Source organism: Heterocephalus glaber, unplaced genomic scaffold, assembly GCF_053883595.1.
Source record: "Heterocephalus glaber isolate CG9 unplaced genomic scaffold, H.glaber_assembly_v1.0 deba00001783, whole genome shotgun sequence".
In the NCBI taxonomy this organism is placed as follows: domain Eukaryota; kingdom Metazoa; phylum Chordata; class Mammalia; order Rodentia; family Bathyergidae; genus Heterocephalus; species Heterocephalus glaber.
In genome coordinates this window covers 111,966-129,120 of record NW_028258468.1, presented here as the reverse complement: position 1 = coordinate 129,120, position 17,155 = coordinate 111,966, and the positions used below count along the sequence as shown (strand labels likewise).

General features: G+C 40.6%; 1 protein-coding gene across 18 annotated transcripts in view; it reads left to right on the top strand.

Annotated features, from left to right (window-relative positions):
• The first annotated feature begins 386 nt into the window (after nt 1–386).
• LOC101707994 (PMS1 protein homolog 1-like) overlaps nt 387–17,155 on the top strand; it is a 99,690-nt gene continuing 82,921 nt past the window's right edge. For 8 of the 18 annotated variants that reach the window (XR_015448020.1, XR_015448021.1, XR_015448022.1 and 5 more), the window contains exons 1-4: nt 387–495; nt 1,295–1,462; nt 9,061–9,212; nt 12,364–12,546. Coding sequence is in view for 9 of the 18 variants with exons in the window: in XM_087203128.1 (XP_087059254.1) it covers nt 9,081–9,212; nt 12,364–12,546 (315 nt within the window). In the remaining 9 variants the exon portion in view is untranslated. Of the gene's footprint in view, nt 496–1,294; nt 1,482–6,269; nt 6,302–9,060; nt 9,213–12,362; nt 12,547–15,518; nt 15,687–17,155 lie in introns of those variants that run through there. The other 10 variants (XM_087203129.1, XM_087203124.1, XM_087203135.1 and 7 more) reach the window with 8 other exon arrangements.

Here is a 17,155-nt window from a genome sequence, read left to right as displayed (position 1 = left end):
GGGCCGTGGCGCCGCGACGAGGACCTGGGGGCGGCCGTGTGTCTGGGGCCTCTCGCCCGCAGCGCAAGCAGCGCGCCGCCGGGGCGGCAGCAGCCTTCCTCTCTCTCCTCGCTCGGCACGGACCCCTTGAAGCCCACAGCCCCGGCTGCGCTCTTGCCCACTTACCCGCCGCCCGCTGTAGGCGGCGCAGGACACCCCGGCGGCGACGGACACCCCGGCGGCGACAGCAGCGTTGGCTCGGGGTCTGCCCTGTGAGGCGCTGCGGACGGAAGCGGTCCGGGCAGGACTTCCTATCAGGGGATTGGCTACTAGCCGCGTCAATCCCGCTTCTCCCCGAGGGGCGGGACTACGGGGCGCGACGGGTGCCCGCCCCTTCGCGCACGCGCACTGTAGCGAGTGGGGAGTCGCGCGAAGCGGGGCTGGGGTCCGGGTGGGATGCTGGCTGCTGGCGGCTCGCCGGTGGACGGTAGTAGCCCTCCTTGCACCAGCTGGAAGGTACTGTCGTGTGGCCGCAAGGCGTCCGTTCTTACTCTGTCCTAGGTGTGAAGGTGCCGCTCCTCAACTCCCGCCTGCTGGGGCCCGGCCCGCGGCCGCGGTGGGCGCCTCCCCCGGGGCGGGAAGCGGGCAGAGCGGCCCGCGAGCGCACACAGGTGGGGAGCGCGGGCCGAGGGGCTGCGCTAGCGGAGGCCCATTTCCCAGACGCTTCTGGCGCAGGTCTTAAAAGAAGGTTGTCTTCCTGGCAGAAAATTTAATCACAACAACCGTAACTTGATTTGTGATTGTGAGCATGGCGTTGTCGTACTGTGGTGTGCAGTGACCCATGACGGGTACCCATAGACTCATCCTTTAGTCGCTGCCCTTGCAGGTGTCATTCTGCGTTTATCCCCACGCCGAGTGCAGGTACCAGTACATCCTGAGAACACGTGGATATCAAAGAGGAAAAGACTTGATTAGATTTTTTACTTTTGGTACTGGGGATCGAACTCAGGACCTTGCGCTTGCGAGGCAGGCACGGTGCCACTGAGCTAAATCCCCGGCCCCATTGATTAGATTTTTTGCAATCCTCTTTGAAATCAAATTACCTTTACCTTAATAGTACGTAAATTATTATTTTTTTTCCTGAACTAACTTGCCAAAACATTTCAAAAGTTGATTTAAGAGAATGTTGGCTCTATGTGTGTAAATATCTAACATTTCTGTTGGGTTAGATTTAGTCTGCCCTTTAAATTAGTACTACTTGTGTTCTCCCTAGAAAAATCTGTTGAATTGTCTGATCCCTACTTCTTTTTTTTAGGTACACCCGGTGTCCTTAATTGACCTTGCTGGTCATTAGCATACTCTGGAGTCTTCCACTTAAACTTTCAGCAGACGTGGAAGAATGACTGTCCCAACATTTCTCAGACATTCTGTGCTGTGAACTTGTGAGCCTGGCATGAACCCTCTACTTTTCAAGAATCATTTGGTACACATGTAATAGAATGGTACATTCTAAAGCTGCTGTGTATGGTTAATATAAAATCTTTGTCCTCAAAGGACTCTGAGGCAGGAGAGAAGGAAAATGGAATGACCTGTGGTTAGTTTGGATTAAAAATAAGGAAAAGGTGCTGTAGGAGTGAAAGGAATGGAATGCCTAATCTAGTAGGGACATGAAATGTGCAGCGGTGGGGCGGTGAGGACATTAAAACAGGGAAGAAAGTCTTTGAGGAGGTGACACTGAAAGAAAATCTGGAGGGAAGGGCAGAAGTCAGCCTAGAAGGGAATTCTGTGAGCTAAGGGGCATGGTGGTAGGAAATTACCAAGGTAGGTAGAGATCCACTTGTTAAGGAGTTTGAACTTGACCTAGTTAGCAGTTGGAAACCATATACAAAAATTTAAGTAGGGTAGCAATATGATGAAATTTTAGAAACTATCTTATAGGTGGTTGAAATTGGAGTGAAAATATTAATTAGCTGGCTGTTGCTGCAGATCAGAGAAGAAATTTTAAGAGGCTGAACAGCGGCTATACTGAGAATAGAGAATTGGTTTGAGAAGTGTTTAGAAGTAGGATAGAAAGGACTGGGTCCTAAGATGTGGATGTTGACAGTTTCTATGGTGTCAGGGTTCGCTTTGAGTGCCTGCATGGAAAATTCCGGGCACAGCCTTCCGAGTCAAACATCCAAGGGTGTACATCTGCTGTGTAATAGTGTCTGATCTTGAAAAAGTCATCAAGCCTTTAAATGTCATTTGGAATAGAGGAATGATAGTATACATGGGGGTGCTCTAAAGATTAAAAGTGATAAAGTGTATAAAGTTTTTACCTTAGCTGTTGTTTTTATTATCAAGAAATACAGGAGAAAGATTCTGAGATCAGTTTGGAAAACATTTAAGTTCAGGTTGCCTCCAAGTAGGTGAAGAAGGCCCTGGAGCCTGGAAGAAAAGTTGTTAGGAGGAACATTTGGTCTAGGGATGAATGGAAACAAGTTTAAAATTAGAATATAAAGGGAAGGAGTTATGGCAATGGTGAAAATTGCTGGAAAGGACACACTTTAATGTTTACATTGGCACAAGAAAGATGCTGATATTATTTTTAGTGGCCCTTCATTTAGTGTTTATAAAGTGCTCAAGGTGAGTGAAGTGCTGTGATGGGTGTCTGTGCATCCAGAGATACATACTACATGATTCCTTGCACTCTCAAGTTATACACTCAGGGCTGGTAGGTGATAAGCATCCCATGAGTGCAAACCAAACACGTTAGGAGTTAAGGGAGGGGGAAGGATCATCCCAATTGGATGATCAGAAAGGATTGTGTTGCAGATAATACTGGAACTGGGTCCAGAGTGATATGCAGCATTGCATTAGGAGGATATGTGGAGTACAAATACATAGATTGCTAACAGAGGAATGGAAGTATTTAACCTTGGTGACTAACAACAATATACTGTTAAGAGAAATAGCAAAGTTAAGTGGAACATGTGAGGGAAGATCTCATGATGAGTTCTGTTTCACAAATATTTATTTGGGTAACAATGGCACTAATTGTTACAAATATCTGTCTTAAGCGAGACATCACTTTTAGGGATATAAATTTTGGTTTGGGTCTTAAGATACTTAAGGAGAGGGGAAGGGTTGGGAAATGTTCACATTTCTGGGAAGAAAGTGAAGACCTCAAAGTGGTCAAGGAAGTATAGATGGAAATAGTGTTGAGGATTAGGCAATATTAGCATCACAGGTTTCAAGGAAGTCAAGGAGTATGAGTCTTGAAGAATGGATTTAGTGACTCAAGATATCATCAGTGAGGTTGAAAAGAAATAAAATCCTAACAGCGGTTAAAGTGGTAGCCATTTTGCTAGGGTTATAGAAATCAGTTAGTGATAGGGAATTAATGACAGTCAATGTAGGGTATTTACTTTGTCTTCATAAAAAAAAGTGAAGCTGGCCATGGTGGCACATGCCCGTAATACCAACACTTTAGAGGCTGAGACAAGAGGAGCACAAGTTCGAGCCTAGCCTCAGCAACTTAGACCCTGTCTGAAAAGAAAAAAAGGACTGAGGATGTAACTTTGGGCAAAGACCCTGTGTTCAATCCCTGGTAGTACATAAAACAACAACAACAACAGAAAAGAGAAAGATGATTGTGGGCATAATAGAGTTGAGAGATTTTTGTATTTTTGCTTTCAGTGGCAAAATGCTCGTGGGGAAACTCATTAAATGAAATTAGGTGAAAGTGTCAGTAATTAGTTGAAAATGTTAGTGCCTTAGCCTTTTCAGGCTGCTATACCAAAATACCATATGCGGGGTAGGCTGTAGACAGCAGAAAGATTTTCTCACAAGTCTGACAGAAGAACAGCATCGAGGCGGACTTAGTATCTGGTGAGGACCTGATTGCTGGCTCATAGGTGGCGCCATCTGCTTGTGTTCTTCCGAGATGGGAGGGGGAAGGCAGCTCTCTGAATATCCTTAACAAGGGCACTGATCTCGGTCACTAAGGCTTCAGCCTCATGACCTCGGCCTACCCCCTCTAATTCTATGAACTTGTGGGTTCAGCATTTCAACATGAATTTTGGAGGGAGGAAAGCATTCATAGCACTTCATGAGGAGAGAAGAGACACTGACCTGGCCTTAAGGGAAGAAGAGTATGCGTGGAGATGCAGACATCTTATGAAAGAAGAGGACATGGTGGAATGGGATAGGCAAGGTGTAATAAGAGTTTATGCTATGCCACAATCTCAGTAAACTAAGACTGATGAAGATTGGGATGAAATTAGGGGCTTAAAAACAAAAAAGAAAGATGATTTTGGGATAAGTGTTGTAGAAATGAGTCAGAGGTGATGAGAGTGGGCAAACTGCCCAGAACAGGTAAAGGTTAAGAGGAGACAAGGTTTTAACCCATAACTTTGTTCATCAGTATTTCTCTTAGATTCTTGGGATCCTCAAGCTAATGTAGAATACTGTACTTGAACTCAAGCCTAGTGGGTTAGCCCCTTTAGGGGTAGAGGCCGAGGGTAGACGGGTTGTTCATTTAAGAATTTGGATGAACTCAATTTAGTCCAAGTATCCTGGGGTCTTTTAGCATTTATATGCCAAGCGCTATAAATTTATTTATATATATCCTTATTTCTAACTACCACCATATGATACCATTATTTTCCCCATTTTATACAGTAGGTGGTTGTGTTTTAGAGAGTTTAATTTCCTCAGTGTTGTATAGCTAATAGGATAAAACCAAGTAGTTAAGTTCAGAACCTGCCTTTTTAAACTACTACTCTGTCTAGCATTCCAGTAGAAGTATGACTAACATAGGCCACATCATCTGAAATTTTCTAATCATGTTAAGGAAAAAAATGAATTTAATTTTAATATGTATTTGTATATCTTTGTTATCGCTGAGACACAATACCTGACACCTGCAAATTACAGGAGGTAAAGTTTATTTTGGCTCACAGTTTGTAGAGGTTTCAGTCTGTAGTTAGCTGGCTCTTATCCAGGACAGCATGGCAGAGTAGAAATAGCTCGTGGCCTGTCAGGAAGCAGAGGGAGAGGGAGGGAGGGAGACCCTTCCAGGCCGCACTCCCAGTGACCTGCCCCTTCCAACCAGGCTTCACCTCCCAACCTCACATTTAGCTATAAACTCACCAGTAGACTAATCTACGATGAGTGTCACATCCCTGTGATCCAATCACAAAGTCCCACCTATGAGCTTATGAGGCTTTAGGGCTACATCTAGATATAAAACACAGCAGTGTAGCTTAATATATCTAAAATAGCACTTTATCCTATACTCGTGAAAAAAATTAATCTGACTTTATGCTGAATTTGAAATCTAATATGTATTAGCACATCTCAGTTTGCTTTGTTTGTTTGTTTGTTTTTTGGTACCAGGGATCGAACTCAGGACCTCACGCTTGCCAGATAGGCACTGTGCCACTGAGGTACATCCCTGGCCCAGCACATCTCAGTTGGGACTAGCCACATTTCAAGGGCTCAGTAGCTACGTGTGGCTAGTGACTATGAAATTACACGGTACAGGAGCTCTACACCCTTAGACCTGAGGCTGTAGTCTGAAGCTTCAGAAGAGGGAAGGTGCCTTTTGTCTGTGACTAATATGTGTGAATGTTGGGGCAGTGGAGAGCCTAACTATCCACTGTTTCTCTGATGCTTCCAGCCCCGGAGAGGGAGTTATTTTACAGCTGCTCCCCTTGAAACTACATATGCCAGAACTAAATCAAAAATCTAGGTTGATTAGAGAGTAACTGTTAGTAGCAAAAAAGAATTACCAACATTCCTTTACATAATTGTCTCACCACAGTACTGTACATTTATGAAAGTCTTTACCATTTATAGAATGACATTTTATATGAGCTTTCTTATTTGATTCTTATGGTAAACTGGTAAGGCATTATCCAGTTTTACAGATGATGACTAGTTTTTGCAGAAGGATTTAAGTGATTTGCTTCAGTTTACATCTAATAAAGATGAACCCCAAGACTTATTTCTTAGCTTCTGGTCTATCTTTCTGCTGTGCCAATCAACTTTGCCTTATGTTTAGCAAAATATATAATGAATTGTGACCATTTACCACCCTCAGAAGCCAGTATGTCGCCTCTTCCCAGAAATGCGTCCCTTAAACGTCTGTGTACGGCAGTGCCTATACTCCATTTCTTGCTCTCAGTTACTGTTCATGTGACTGTTTATGTTGCCCGAGAAAGAATCCTAAACTGACCTCTCTGTTTTGTTTTCACACTGCTGTTTTATTTGGAACTATATTCCACGGGATCAAATCATCATACAAGCATGTAATTAGTCATGTTAAATTAAGGAAGTGGTAAGTTGTCGTCGTCGGTGTCTCTCCCCCCCCCCCCGCCCCCCATCTGCCCCATTCTTTGGTCCAAGAAACTTTTTTTTTTTTTTTTTGGTACCAGAGGTCGAACTCAGGACCTTGCGCTTGCAAGGCAGGTGGCAGAACCACTGAGCTAAATCCCCAGCCCTAACTCTTTAACTTTTTAGGAATTGCATGTTGTTGAGCTTATGTTTATTTTCCTAAAATCTTTTCTGAAATTAGGCATTACAGTACATGCAAAGCCCCCTCCCTGAATGTTTTAAATGAGGAATTTACATATGAAATTTTTGTGGTTTGTTTGTTTGTTTGTTTTTGGGTACCAAAGTTCTTTATTTGAAGCAATTGAACTTAAGTAGATGTTCTAGTACTGAAATTTTTGTTTTGTTTTTGATTGCTTGATCAAAGGTTTTTATAGTTGTAACAGTTACTGGCAGGGAGATTTACATTTTCATACCGGATCTGCATTTTTTTTTTTTTTTTTTTTTTGGTACTGGGGATTGAACTCAGGACCTTGCACTTGTGAGGCAGGCAGCAGCACCACTGAGCTAAATCCCTGGCCCTGGATCAGCATATTAAGAATCTCAGATGTCAGCATACAGATTTGAGCTTAATCTTTTCAACTTTGGGGAGCCACATGATTAGAATGACATTTTAAGCAGAGTAAGGTAGAGGGCAGGTAATCTCACATGTCTGGGATCTAATTAGTTTAGATTAACAGTAACTCTAGAGGCTAAATAGCCTACCTCCAAAAGAGCTCAGTGATATGAAAAGACATCGTGACTCTTCAAAACATGTGGGTAACTAATGACATTGAAGTGAAGCTGTTAACGCAGGACTGACCACGTCCCAAGGTGGCAGCACTGTGTGATCATTGCCAGCCACGCAGACCATCCATTACGTTCATTGTAGCACAGTTGTCCTTCGCATTCTTCAATTGCTAACACAGTGTGATTTATTAACTAAATGTTTTTTTATTAATAAATTTTATTTTATCCCTCCCCCCGCCAACCCCCTCTCCTCCCTTTAAATGTTGGTTTATAAAATTTTTTTTACGGTGCTAGCAATAGAACCCTTGCACCTGGTAGGCAAACATTCTACTACTGAGGCACATCCCAGCCCAATGTTCTGTTTCTAAGAAATCATGTTAGAACACATTTGTCTCCATGATTCCAATATTTATGTGCCTTCAGCAGTCTACTTAATCATCAGGACATTTAAGGGAATGCATTTAAGGTAAAATCTCTAGAAGTACCTGAGTTAGTCCCACAGTTGTTTTTTTTTTTTTTTTTCACGTCTGTTGACCTAAGAGAAAAAACAACAAAAGAAGAGTGATTCTCAAAAGAATAATATTTATTTGGGAACAGCTTTGCAATGGGAACTGCAGAGCATTGCGGTGGAGATGTACATGCCAGAGTGAATTGGATATATTCAAAAAAGTTAAGAGAGAAGTTTTGAAAGACAAAATTGAGGGTTACATCAGATACTTTAAAACAAAAATCCATGATGACAGTGACTAATAGCAGTGGTGTCAGGCCAAGGTTGAACAGCCAGTTGCTGGCTCCTTGTAAGGACTTTTTGTGTAACATTTCAATGGCCTCTACACAAGCTTGTGATTTTCAGGGAGTATTTTGTGACAGTTACTATAAGGCAATCATGTATAACGCTCTTTCCTTCATAACCTCCTGATTTTATTTACATGTTTTGGTAAGTTGACACAAGCAGCTCTGATTGGATCCTGACAACTTTTATATTTCTTTCATACCTCTTAAGTGATCATAATAATAATTACAGCTTTTACATAGTGCTTCCTTTTCTTGATTTAGAGGATTAAATGTGATCCCATATATAAAGTGCACTTAATAAATGGTAGTTGTTCTTGTAGTAATCATCATTTTAACTAATAGGCATGGCAACCAATGGTCCAGAGTCAGGGAGGCTAACTAGGAGATTGTATAGTGTCAGGAGACTGAACCAGAAAGGAAGCTCTAGGGCCGGGGATTTAGCTCAGTGGCTCTGCTGCCTGCCTCCAAAGCACAGGGTCCCAAGTTCAATCCCTGGTACCAAAAGAAGAGAGGAAGATCTAGGGCTGGGAGTGTAGCTCATTGATGGAGTGTGTGCCCGAGTTCCTGGATTTAATCCTCAGCGTCCCTCCCTCCAAGAAAAAGGAAGGACTAAATGTACAAGACACCAAGGAAAGGATTGATGGGATTTAGGAGTTGATCAGATTAGAATCTGTGAGTAAGTGGATATTTGTCATTGGAATACCTTGAGTTTGAGCTAGTCATCTCAGCAGGCAGTTGGAAATACCAGATTGAAATTTAGTAGAAAAGTCAGACTGTAGATAGCAGCTGTAGTCACAGAAATTAGAAAAACTTTTTTTATATTATTGTGGGTTTTTTGTACCTGCTCTAGTCATTTTTATTTATTAGAGGTAATTATATTACAAAGTAGAGGAAGTATTGAGTGACTTACCTGTATTTAAGTCTAAGTTCTGCCTCTTAGTAACTGGATGACCTTGGACAAGTTTTCTTCAGTTCTCTTATAAAAAGACATGATAGTAGCACCTCTTTCAAAGCATACTGGTAAGAGATAATTAATACTGTATATGCTTAAACTAGAGCCTAGCATACAGTAAGGCTCAATAAATGTGAGCTGTTTCTCTTGTTATTATTGTATCATTATTATTGCTGTCTGTACTATTAGAAATGCTTGAGTCTTTTATAAATTTCATATTTATCTTTTAGATACTGTGCTAAAAACTAGAATGAAACAGTTGCCTGCAGCAACAGTTCGCCTCCTTTCAAGTTCCCAGATAATCACTTCTGTGGTCAGTGTTGTAAAAGAACTGGTTGAAAACTCCTTGGATGCTGGTGCCACAAGCATAGATGTGAAACTGGTGAGTGTCCTTGGGAAGCCAGATGTCCTTAAAGCAAAAAGGGCCTGACAGATGTTTTCTTCTTTCGTCTAGTAACTTTCTTTTCTTTCTGTGTACTAGTAAATCATTCTTAGGACATTAGACTTTTTGTCTTAATAGCAAATTCTTGAAAACTAAATTTTAATTTAAGTCGACAGTTTGGTAACACTAAAGGACATTGTAAGAAGAACACATGTGCTTTAGGACTTTATCACTTAAAATATCAATGTATTTTGTGGTATTTGCTCTTAATTATTTGTATTTACTTTTTTTATGTATTCCTTTTTGTACTTTAGTTTTCCTATGTCGTTTCAGAACTACTCAAAGTTTTCAAACTTTTAAGTGCTGAGTATTAAATCGTGCATTAATATTGTCTTACCGCACTCATTACGATTTATTGCAATTAATTTGCATATCCATTTCCACTGTTACAAATTGTAAGCTCATAGGGGTACGGTCTGTATTTTATTTATTTGTGCATCCTTCATTCCTGGCCAGTACCTAGTAAATGGTAGGAAAGGGTTTGATTGAATGTAAGAGTACATGTACACTTATTAAAATCTAATTATCATTTTGGTTATGTGGCACTTGTCTGTAATCCCAGCACTCTAGGAGGCAGAGGCAGGAGAATCACAAGTTCAAGCCCAGCCTGGGCAATTTACTGAGGCCCTGCCTCAAAATAAAATAAAATAAAGAATTGGGGCTGTAGTTCAGGGTGAAGGCCCTGGGTTCAGTCACCAATACCACAAAAACCAAAACAATCTAATTATCAGGTGTTTACATTATTTGTGATATTATGTGATTGGGCCTTATGCTGATAGTATTTTTGTAGCAAAGGGATCTAACCTTTTCCTATCAGTTTAGATTCTATGATATAGCTATAAAATAAGCCACTTATAAAAACTGTATGTTAACAACTAGTAAATACCCATTTTGCAAATCATTTAGTGTTCTGAAAAATTGTTCCAGGTCACGTAATTATTAAATAGTGGAGCTGAGATTAGACTCTGTCTTTGTGACTTGAATACCCATTCAGAATCTTTTCTGTATGGCAGTGGGTTTTACAATGTATAGGTGCAGCAGATTAATTTACAGGTTAGACATCTTCCAGGCTCCATCGTAAAACTTCACATTTTAGGTGAGGCTTGAAAATTTGCATTTCTGACGTCTTTCTAGTTGATGCTGAACCCGTTATACTGGGGAACACACTTTGAGAGCTGTTCTTCTATACCATATCAAACCTGTGTTGTGTTTTTAAGTAATGTAAGGTTTATAAACATGAGAAAAAATGTATTGAGTTAAATCTGAAGAAAGACAATTTTTCTTAGATGTTTCATATAATCAGTTCAGTGTGGTTTGAGTACAGTTGATAATTTAGAGTATTATATCATTGTATCGGTCAGACTTCACTTAAGAATCTTAGGCAGACAAACATCTTGCTCTTTTTTCATTTTTACTTTTGTTGTTTTATTTCGTTTTTTTTTTTCTTTTTTTTTTGGGTACCGGGGATTGAACTCGGGACCTTGTGCTTGCGAGGCAGGCGGTGGAACCACTGAGCTAAATCCCTGGCCCTGTTGTTTTATTTCTTAAAATGTATGTCTTATTTTTAAACATCTCTGGAAGGAAAATAATTTAGAATAATGTTAACAAGCCAACCTAAATACTCTATAAAAGTATATTAAATATAACTTTGCTATGTGTTTTAGTCTTTTAACGTATCTATGTTGTAGAATTTTAAACAATTCAAGGTGGGCCTGGTGGCAGAAGCCTGTAATCCCAATACTATGGAAGGCTGAGACAGGAAATCAAAAGTTCAAGCCCAGTCTGGGCCACTTAGTGAGACCTTGTTGCAAAATAAAAAATTTTAAAAGGACTGGGCATATAGGTGGGTGTGAAATCTGGAGTTTAATCTCCTAAACCACGTACATAAACAGTTCAGCTGGGCTGCTTTACATGATAAGATCTGTTTTATAATGAGTTTGTACAACATATGTTGTCATAATTAAATGTGTTGATAGTATTTTAAAAATTCAGAAAGATCTGTTATTTTACTCACATGTCTGTAGTTTTTATTTATGTACAAGATTTGTATTTCTCTTTTTTCCTATAAAATGAAACAGGCTGTTCCCCATATGTGAACTTAATTTTACTTTAAGAATCGAGGGGCTAAATCTTATGTTCTACCTCCATAATCCCTTGTGTATATAATTTATCTTAAAATATACATATACAGTATTATGTAATTCTAGGTTATTAGAAAGATGTGATGTTTTATAATACAAAGTGAACATAATGCTAGGAAGATTTTTTTTTTTCTCCTTCGTAATTGTACCTGTGGCCGTACACAAAACTTCGTGGAGTCAGAAGTTGGCTATCAAATTTAGAATATTGTGTTCCTAGATAGTGTGATCATTATAGAAATTTAGATTTTGTTATTGTGTATGTATAATTTAGAATTAGGATGTATAAGTAAGATATAAATCGAGTCTGTTTTCTTAATTTTCAAATTAAAAACTTGCTGAGTTTGCCAAATTAGGTGTGTTATTCTCCGCAGTTTTCTGTTTGGTGATATTTGAAAGAAATTTAGAAAGTTATAGGCTAGACTTGAACTTGGCAATCCTCCTGCCTCGCCCTCTCAGAGTTGTGGGATTGTGGGCATGCACCACCATGCCTAGCTAATGTAGAAGCTTTTATGAAAACAAGGGAGAAAGTATTAAAAATCAGGTTGAATAATGATGATTGCTGTAGTCTTAGTGGGTAGAAGAGGCACTGTTTGCTAGTGCTGGGTTGTTGTTTTATTTTATTTGGGGGATTATATATATACAAAAAGATGCGTGTGTATGCGCTCATGTGAGCGTGTGTATGTCAGAAGAATTGATAGTGAAACAACTAAAAGAACCTGTTCAGATCAGACTGACTTCCTTATTTTGACCTGAGTCCAAAGAAAACCAGGAACTTGCTCATTGTACCTTGACTAGGAATTTGTGGAGCTAAAGGGATTTGAATTCTGATTTCCATCATATAATCCTTCAATAAAGGTAAATAGGTGAGCAAAGTGTTTCATTTGTGTTTCTGTTTCTGTGGTCGTAGTTTACTGTTTTTATATAGTAAAAGCATTTCTGGCTTTATACAGGAGAACTATGGGTTTGATAAAATTGAGGTCCGAGACAACGGTGAAGGTATCAAGGCTGTGGACACCCCGGTGATGGCTGTGAAATACTACACTTCCAAAATAAACAGTCATGAGGATCTTGGCAACTTGAGAGCCTATGGTTTTCGTGGGGAAGCACTGGGGTCAATTTGTTGTATAGCTGAGGTAAGGTAATTTATATTGTTTTTTTAGTGATTTCATCATTACAGAATATTAGAATTAAAAATAATCCAGTATTTGGTAAAGTATGTTTTCAAATTTTAAAAAACTTATGGTACAATATACTTATAAAATTTGCACCAGATTTACACCATTTTCGGGTGTACAATTGAGTACATTCACATTTTATACCCTTAAGAACAGTGTACATCTTCAGAACTTTTTCATCATTCCAAACTAAAACCCTTTAAGCAGTAGCTTCCCCGTCCCTTCCACTTCATCTCATCCCTGTAATCACTGTTCTACTTTTCGTCTCTTTGAATCTTCTGTTGGAAGTGTGTCATGTAAGTAGAATCATACAGTATTTGTCCTTTTGGGTCTGGCCTGTGTCTGGCCTTGCAGAATGTCTTTAAGTTTTGTACATGTTGTAATGCTATCAGAATTTCATTCCTTTAGGTATTGGTTTGTTTGTTTGTTTTATTTTTTCAGTGCTTAGGATTGAACCTAGGGTCTTTGGATTGAGCAGCATCCCCACCCTCCTTAAAAATTTTTTTGAGACAAGGTGTCACTAGTTTGCTAAGTTGCCTGGGCTGGGCTGGAAATTGGCAGTCCTCCTGCTTCGGCCTCCTAAGGTGTTTGGATTACAAGTGTGTGTCACCATGCCTGGCTTTTTTAATGGCCAAATAGTATGACATTTATAGATATACCACATTTTGTTTATCCACTATCTGTTTTTGTTGGTAGACACTTGGGGTACTTCTTCCTTTTGGCTCTGTGAATAAGGTTGCTGGTGAACATGGATATATAAATATCTCTTCCAATCCTTGAGTTCACCTTTTGGGTATATACCCAGAAGTGGACTTGCTATGTCACATGGTAATTCTATCTCTAGTTTTTTGAGGATCAGCAGCATTTATTTTGCAGGGTAGAAAAGAATATAGTTTAGTGACCCATTGGATTAGGAAAAAGATGAATTTAGAAACATAAACATTTAACTGGAGCACTTCTCAGCCTTTACTGAAGCATAATTTGTGAGTCTCTAAGGATAGAAGTTTATCGTAGGTACATTTCCCTATACCTCCTTAATCATATTACTGGTTTTGTTCTGTGGGATAGAATCTGGAAATCCCACTCTGGTCAGTACACATAATGAGGCTGAGATCTAGAAACATGACTTGACTTGTCCTAAACCATAGATATTTCGGTCAGATTGGATCCCAGAACTTTACACTTCTGACTGCTAGTTAGGTGTTTGTAATGTGTATCAACCATCTACTAAAGTGCCTGACACACTCAGTTTGTTTAGATTTTTGTTTTTGTTTTTGTTTTTTGAGACAGAACCTTGCTCTATAATTCAGGCTGGCCTTGAACCAGCCATGTAGCCCAGGCTGGTCTCAAACTCATGGTGATCCTCCTGCCTCAGCCTCCCCAGACATGACAGTATCACAGTCATGTGCCACCACACCAGAGTCACTCTCAGTTGTCTTATAGCAATTATACTACACTACCTCTGCCTCACATTTTATAACTAGTTTGTGCCAAAGCCCATCTACAAGCTCAATTTCTTCATTTTCATTTATCTCCACTGTGTTTGAGTACATAACTTTACGAGTTTCTTTGTGCTATACTCTTACGCTGTGGGTGTAGGGATTGTTTTGTGGTGTGACAGTATCTGTGGGTAATAGGAAATTGTGAGGGTCTCCTTCGTTAATAAAGTTTGCCCAGTGGTCATGTACTACTTCATTTGTGCTGAGGCTGAAAGACCCTGTATAGGTGGTAATGTCAAGTGCAGTAAAGTGATAGTGTTTTATACCTCTTGTCTAGAAAAAGTGGCGTGGGTGAGAGATACTGTTGCTAGCTCCTGTTCTGGTCTTTGAACATCCATTTAGTATCCTGATAGTTTCAGCACTGGTATGTTCTCCAGACCCACTGTGGCCTTCCTTTGTCTTTCTGCCCTTAAAGTGGTAGCAGAGTGCAGGTTTTCTCCCGTTTTATAGGTAGGATCTTAGCTAGGACCTTAGGGCTTTGTAAGGGATTGTCCTAAGTAGGCGAGAAACGTTGCAGGTGTGGTGTGGTTCAAGTGGGAGATTCTGCTGCTGAAGCATGGAGAACTGGGCCCTTGCTTGTCAGCATCCCGGTAGTCAGACTCATTAAAGGAGGAAACGCACTTTTAGAGCCTCTCCCAGGATCCGACACACCATGTGCTTCTCTGTCTTACTCGGCATTTGCTCTGTAGTACCCTGAGCCTTCAGGTGGGTTTTGGAGGCCTGGAGGGTACAAGTGGGCATTGCCTGTCATTCTTCTAGAGAGTGTGTGGGAACCTACACCCCAAATCTTACACAAAAAGTCTGTTTTTAAAATGACATGGGATTTGTACCAGGGAACGTCTGAACCTCCCAGTAGTAGCAGTACTGTTGTTTGAACGCTCATTGGCCATTTTAGAACACAGATACGGTATATGAATTTTTTAGCCATTGTCCAAACTGGAAGATAGCCTTTAAGGCTTATTTTGGTATTATTTTGGTCAGAAAAGATGCAATTTCGTACGTACAAGATGTATATAACCTTCCAGAGCTGAAATTGGTTATAATCAGCTTGGCCTGCTAGGTGGCAGTAGCATACTTAGTCTTTATGAATGTTTTACAGGAAACATGACAAATTTTCACTGTAGTTCTGATTTTACATGGCAGTTTTATGTTTCTCCATGGTTACGATCTTGTTTATTTGTTTACATAGGCCCATTTGATAATCCACATTTGTCATTTTGTCCCTTTTTTGAGGCATTCAAGTGGATTTGAGTACAAATAGTATAATATTATTCATCAGAATTTCAAAAGAATTGTCAAAAGTATCACAATAATAGAAAACCATAAACTTCATAAGCAGTTAAAGTTTACAGTGTACACATTATAGTGCCAAGTATTTGTTTACCCTTAAAAATATTAGCAGACCATTTTATGGAATCCCCCATCTTGCAGATCTTTGGGAAACCACATATAATCTGCCTGTGTTTGAGTGTGAGCACAGGAACACACCCATGTGCAACACAATGGAGGTAGGTCTGTGTAGTCATTCCGCACAGGATCAGACCATTATCGGGACCCAGCAGCTTCTCTCATGTCTCCTCCCTGTCAGTACTCCTAGAGGTAAGCCCCCTTCTGGCCTCCATCAACACAGACTAGTTCTGCCTGTTAAACTTGATACTTGATATATAAATGTACTATTGATTACCTGGTTCAAAATACCTAATGTAGAGAATTTAAGAGGGAAAAGGTTCATTTTGCCTCCCAGTTTCAAAGGTTTCAGTCCATGGTCGGCTGGCTCCAAGGCAGAAACGATGGCAGAGGAAATCTCCCTCAAGGTAGCCAGGAAGCAGAGTGAGAGGAAAAGAGCCAGAGAGAAAAGAAGGGCTGGGAACTAGAGTGTCCCCTTTTAGGTCATGCCTCCTGTACCCGCTTCCTCTTCACTACGCCCGCCCTCCGAGCAGCACTCCTGCTGTGAGCTCATCTGTAATGAGTATAGTAATGTTAGTGCCCTCATGATCTCATCGCCTTCCCAAAGCCCACCTCTGAACACATGAGCCTTTGGGGAGACAGTTTTCATCTAAGCCATTGCATAGCATATATTATTTTGTCACAAGAGTTTTTGACGGTGATTTATGTTTGTATCTAAAAGCTAGTGGTGGCACACAGCTGTAATCTCAGCACTCTGGGAGGCTGAGGCAGGAGGACTGCAAGTTTGAGCACAGCCCAGGCAACTTAGTGACTTAGTGAGACCCTGCCTCAAAATAAAAAGGGCCGGAAATGTAGCTTAGTGTGAAGGCCCTGGATTCAATCCCCAGTGTTGTAAACAGAAAAAAAAAAAAAGGAGGGTTAGAGCTGGAAAGGCCCCTGGTAGTAGTAATGGGCCTTGGTAACTTCAGATTCCCCACTAGAGGGCCAGGGCTGCTGAGAGTGTTGGTGACTGAAAGCTTATAGGTGACTTTCCCTCACTTCAGCTGGAGAGAGCTGCCTGGCCCAGCCATGCAGGGCCGCCCACGTCCAAAGACTGCTTGACATGGGGTTGTTAAGGCCCAGCCCCAGCTCAGGGTCGTTCTGCTCTGCCCCACAGTGCTCATTCCAGAGCACTCGCCAGTGAGTTCCTGCTCACTCCTCTGTGTCTCAGAGTCCACTTCTGGTCTCAGCCTCTCTACTGTGAAAATCTCTTCACATTACTTACTGGTGAGGAAACTGGGGCCTCGTGAAGCCAAATGCAAAACCTTCTTTCCCCACCTTCAAAACAGTCTCTAATAATGATCCAGCTGTATCTTATTGTCTGCTGTCTACAGCCTGCTGTGCTAGCTTATTTCAGAGGAACTATGCTCAGTGAAATAATGGAATATGAACATTGTGACCTATTCAGGGACAGTGTGTCCATGGCAAACCAAAAATTCAGTTTCAATTTCATTTCTCTCAGTACTGAGTTTTTCACAGTATGTCACTTTCTTATTAGCATGGTTAAACAGTTTAAAAGTTTTAAAATACCTTCATCTTAAAATAATAAATATTCCCAGGCTTGCATTGATAATTTCAGACAATGTAAGCTGTCAGAGTCAAATTAAATGTGGAAATACTCT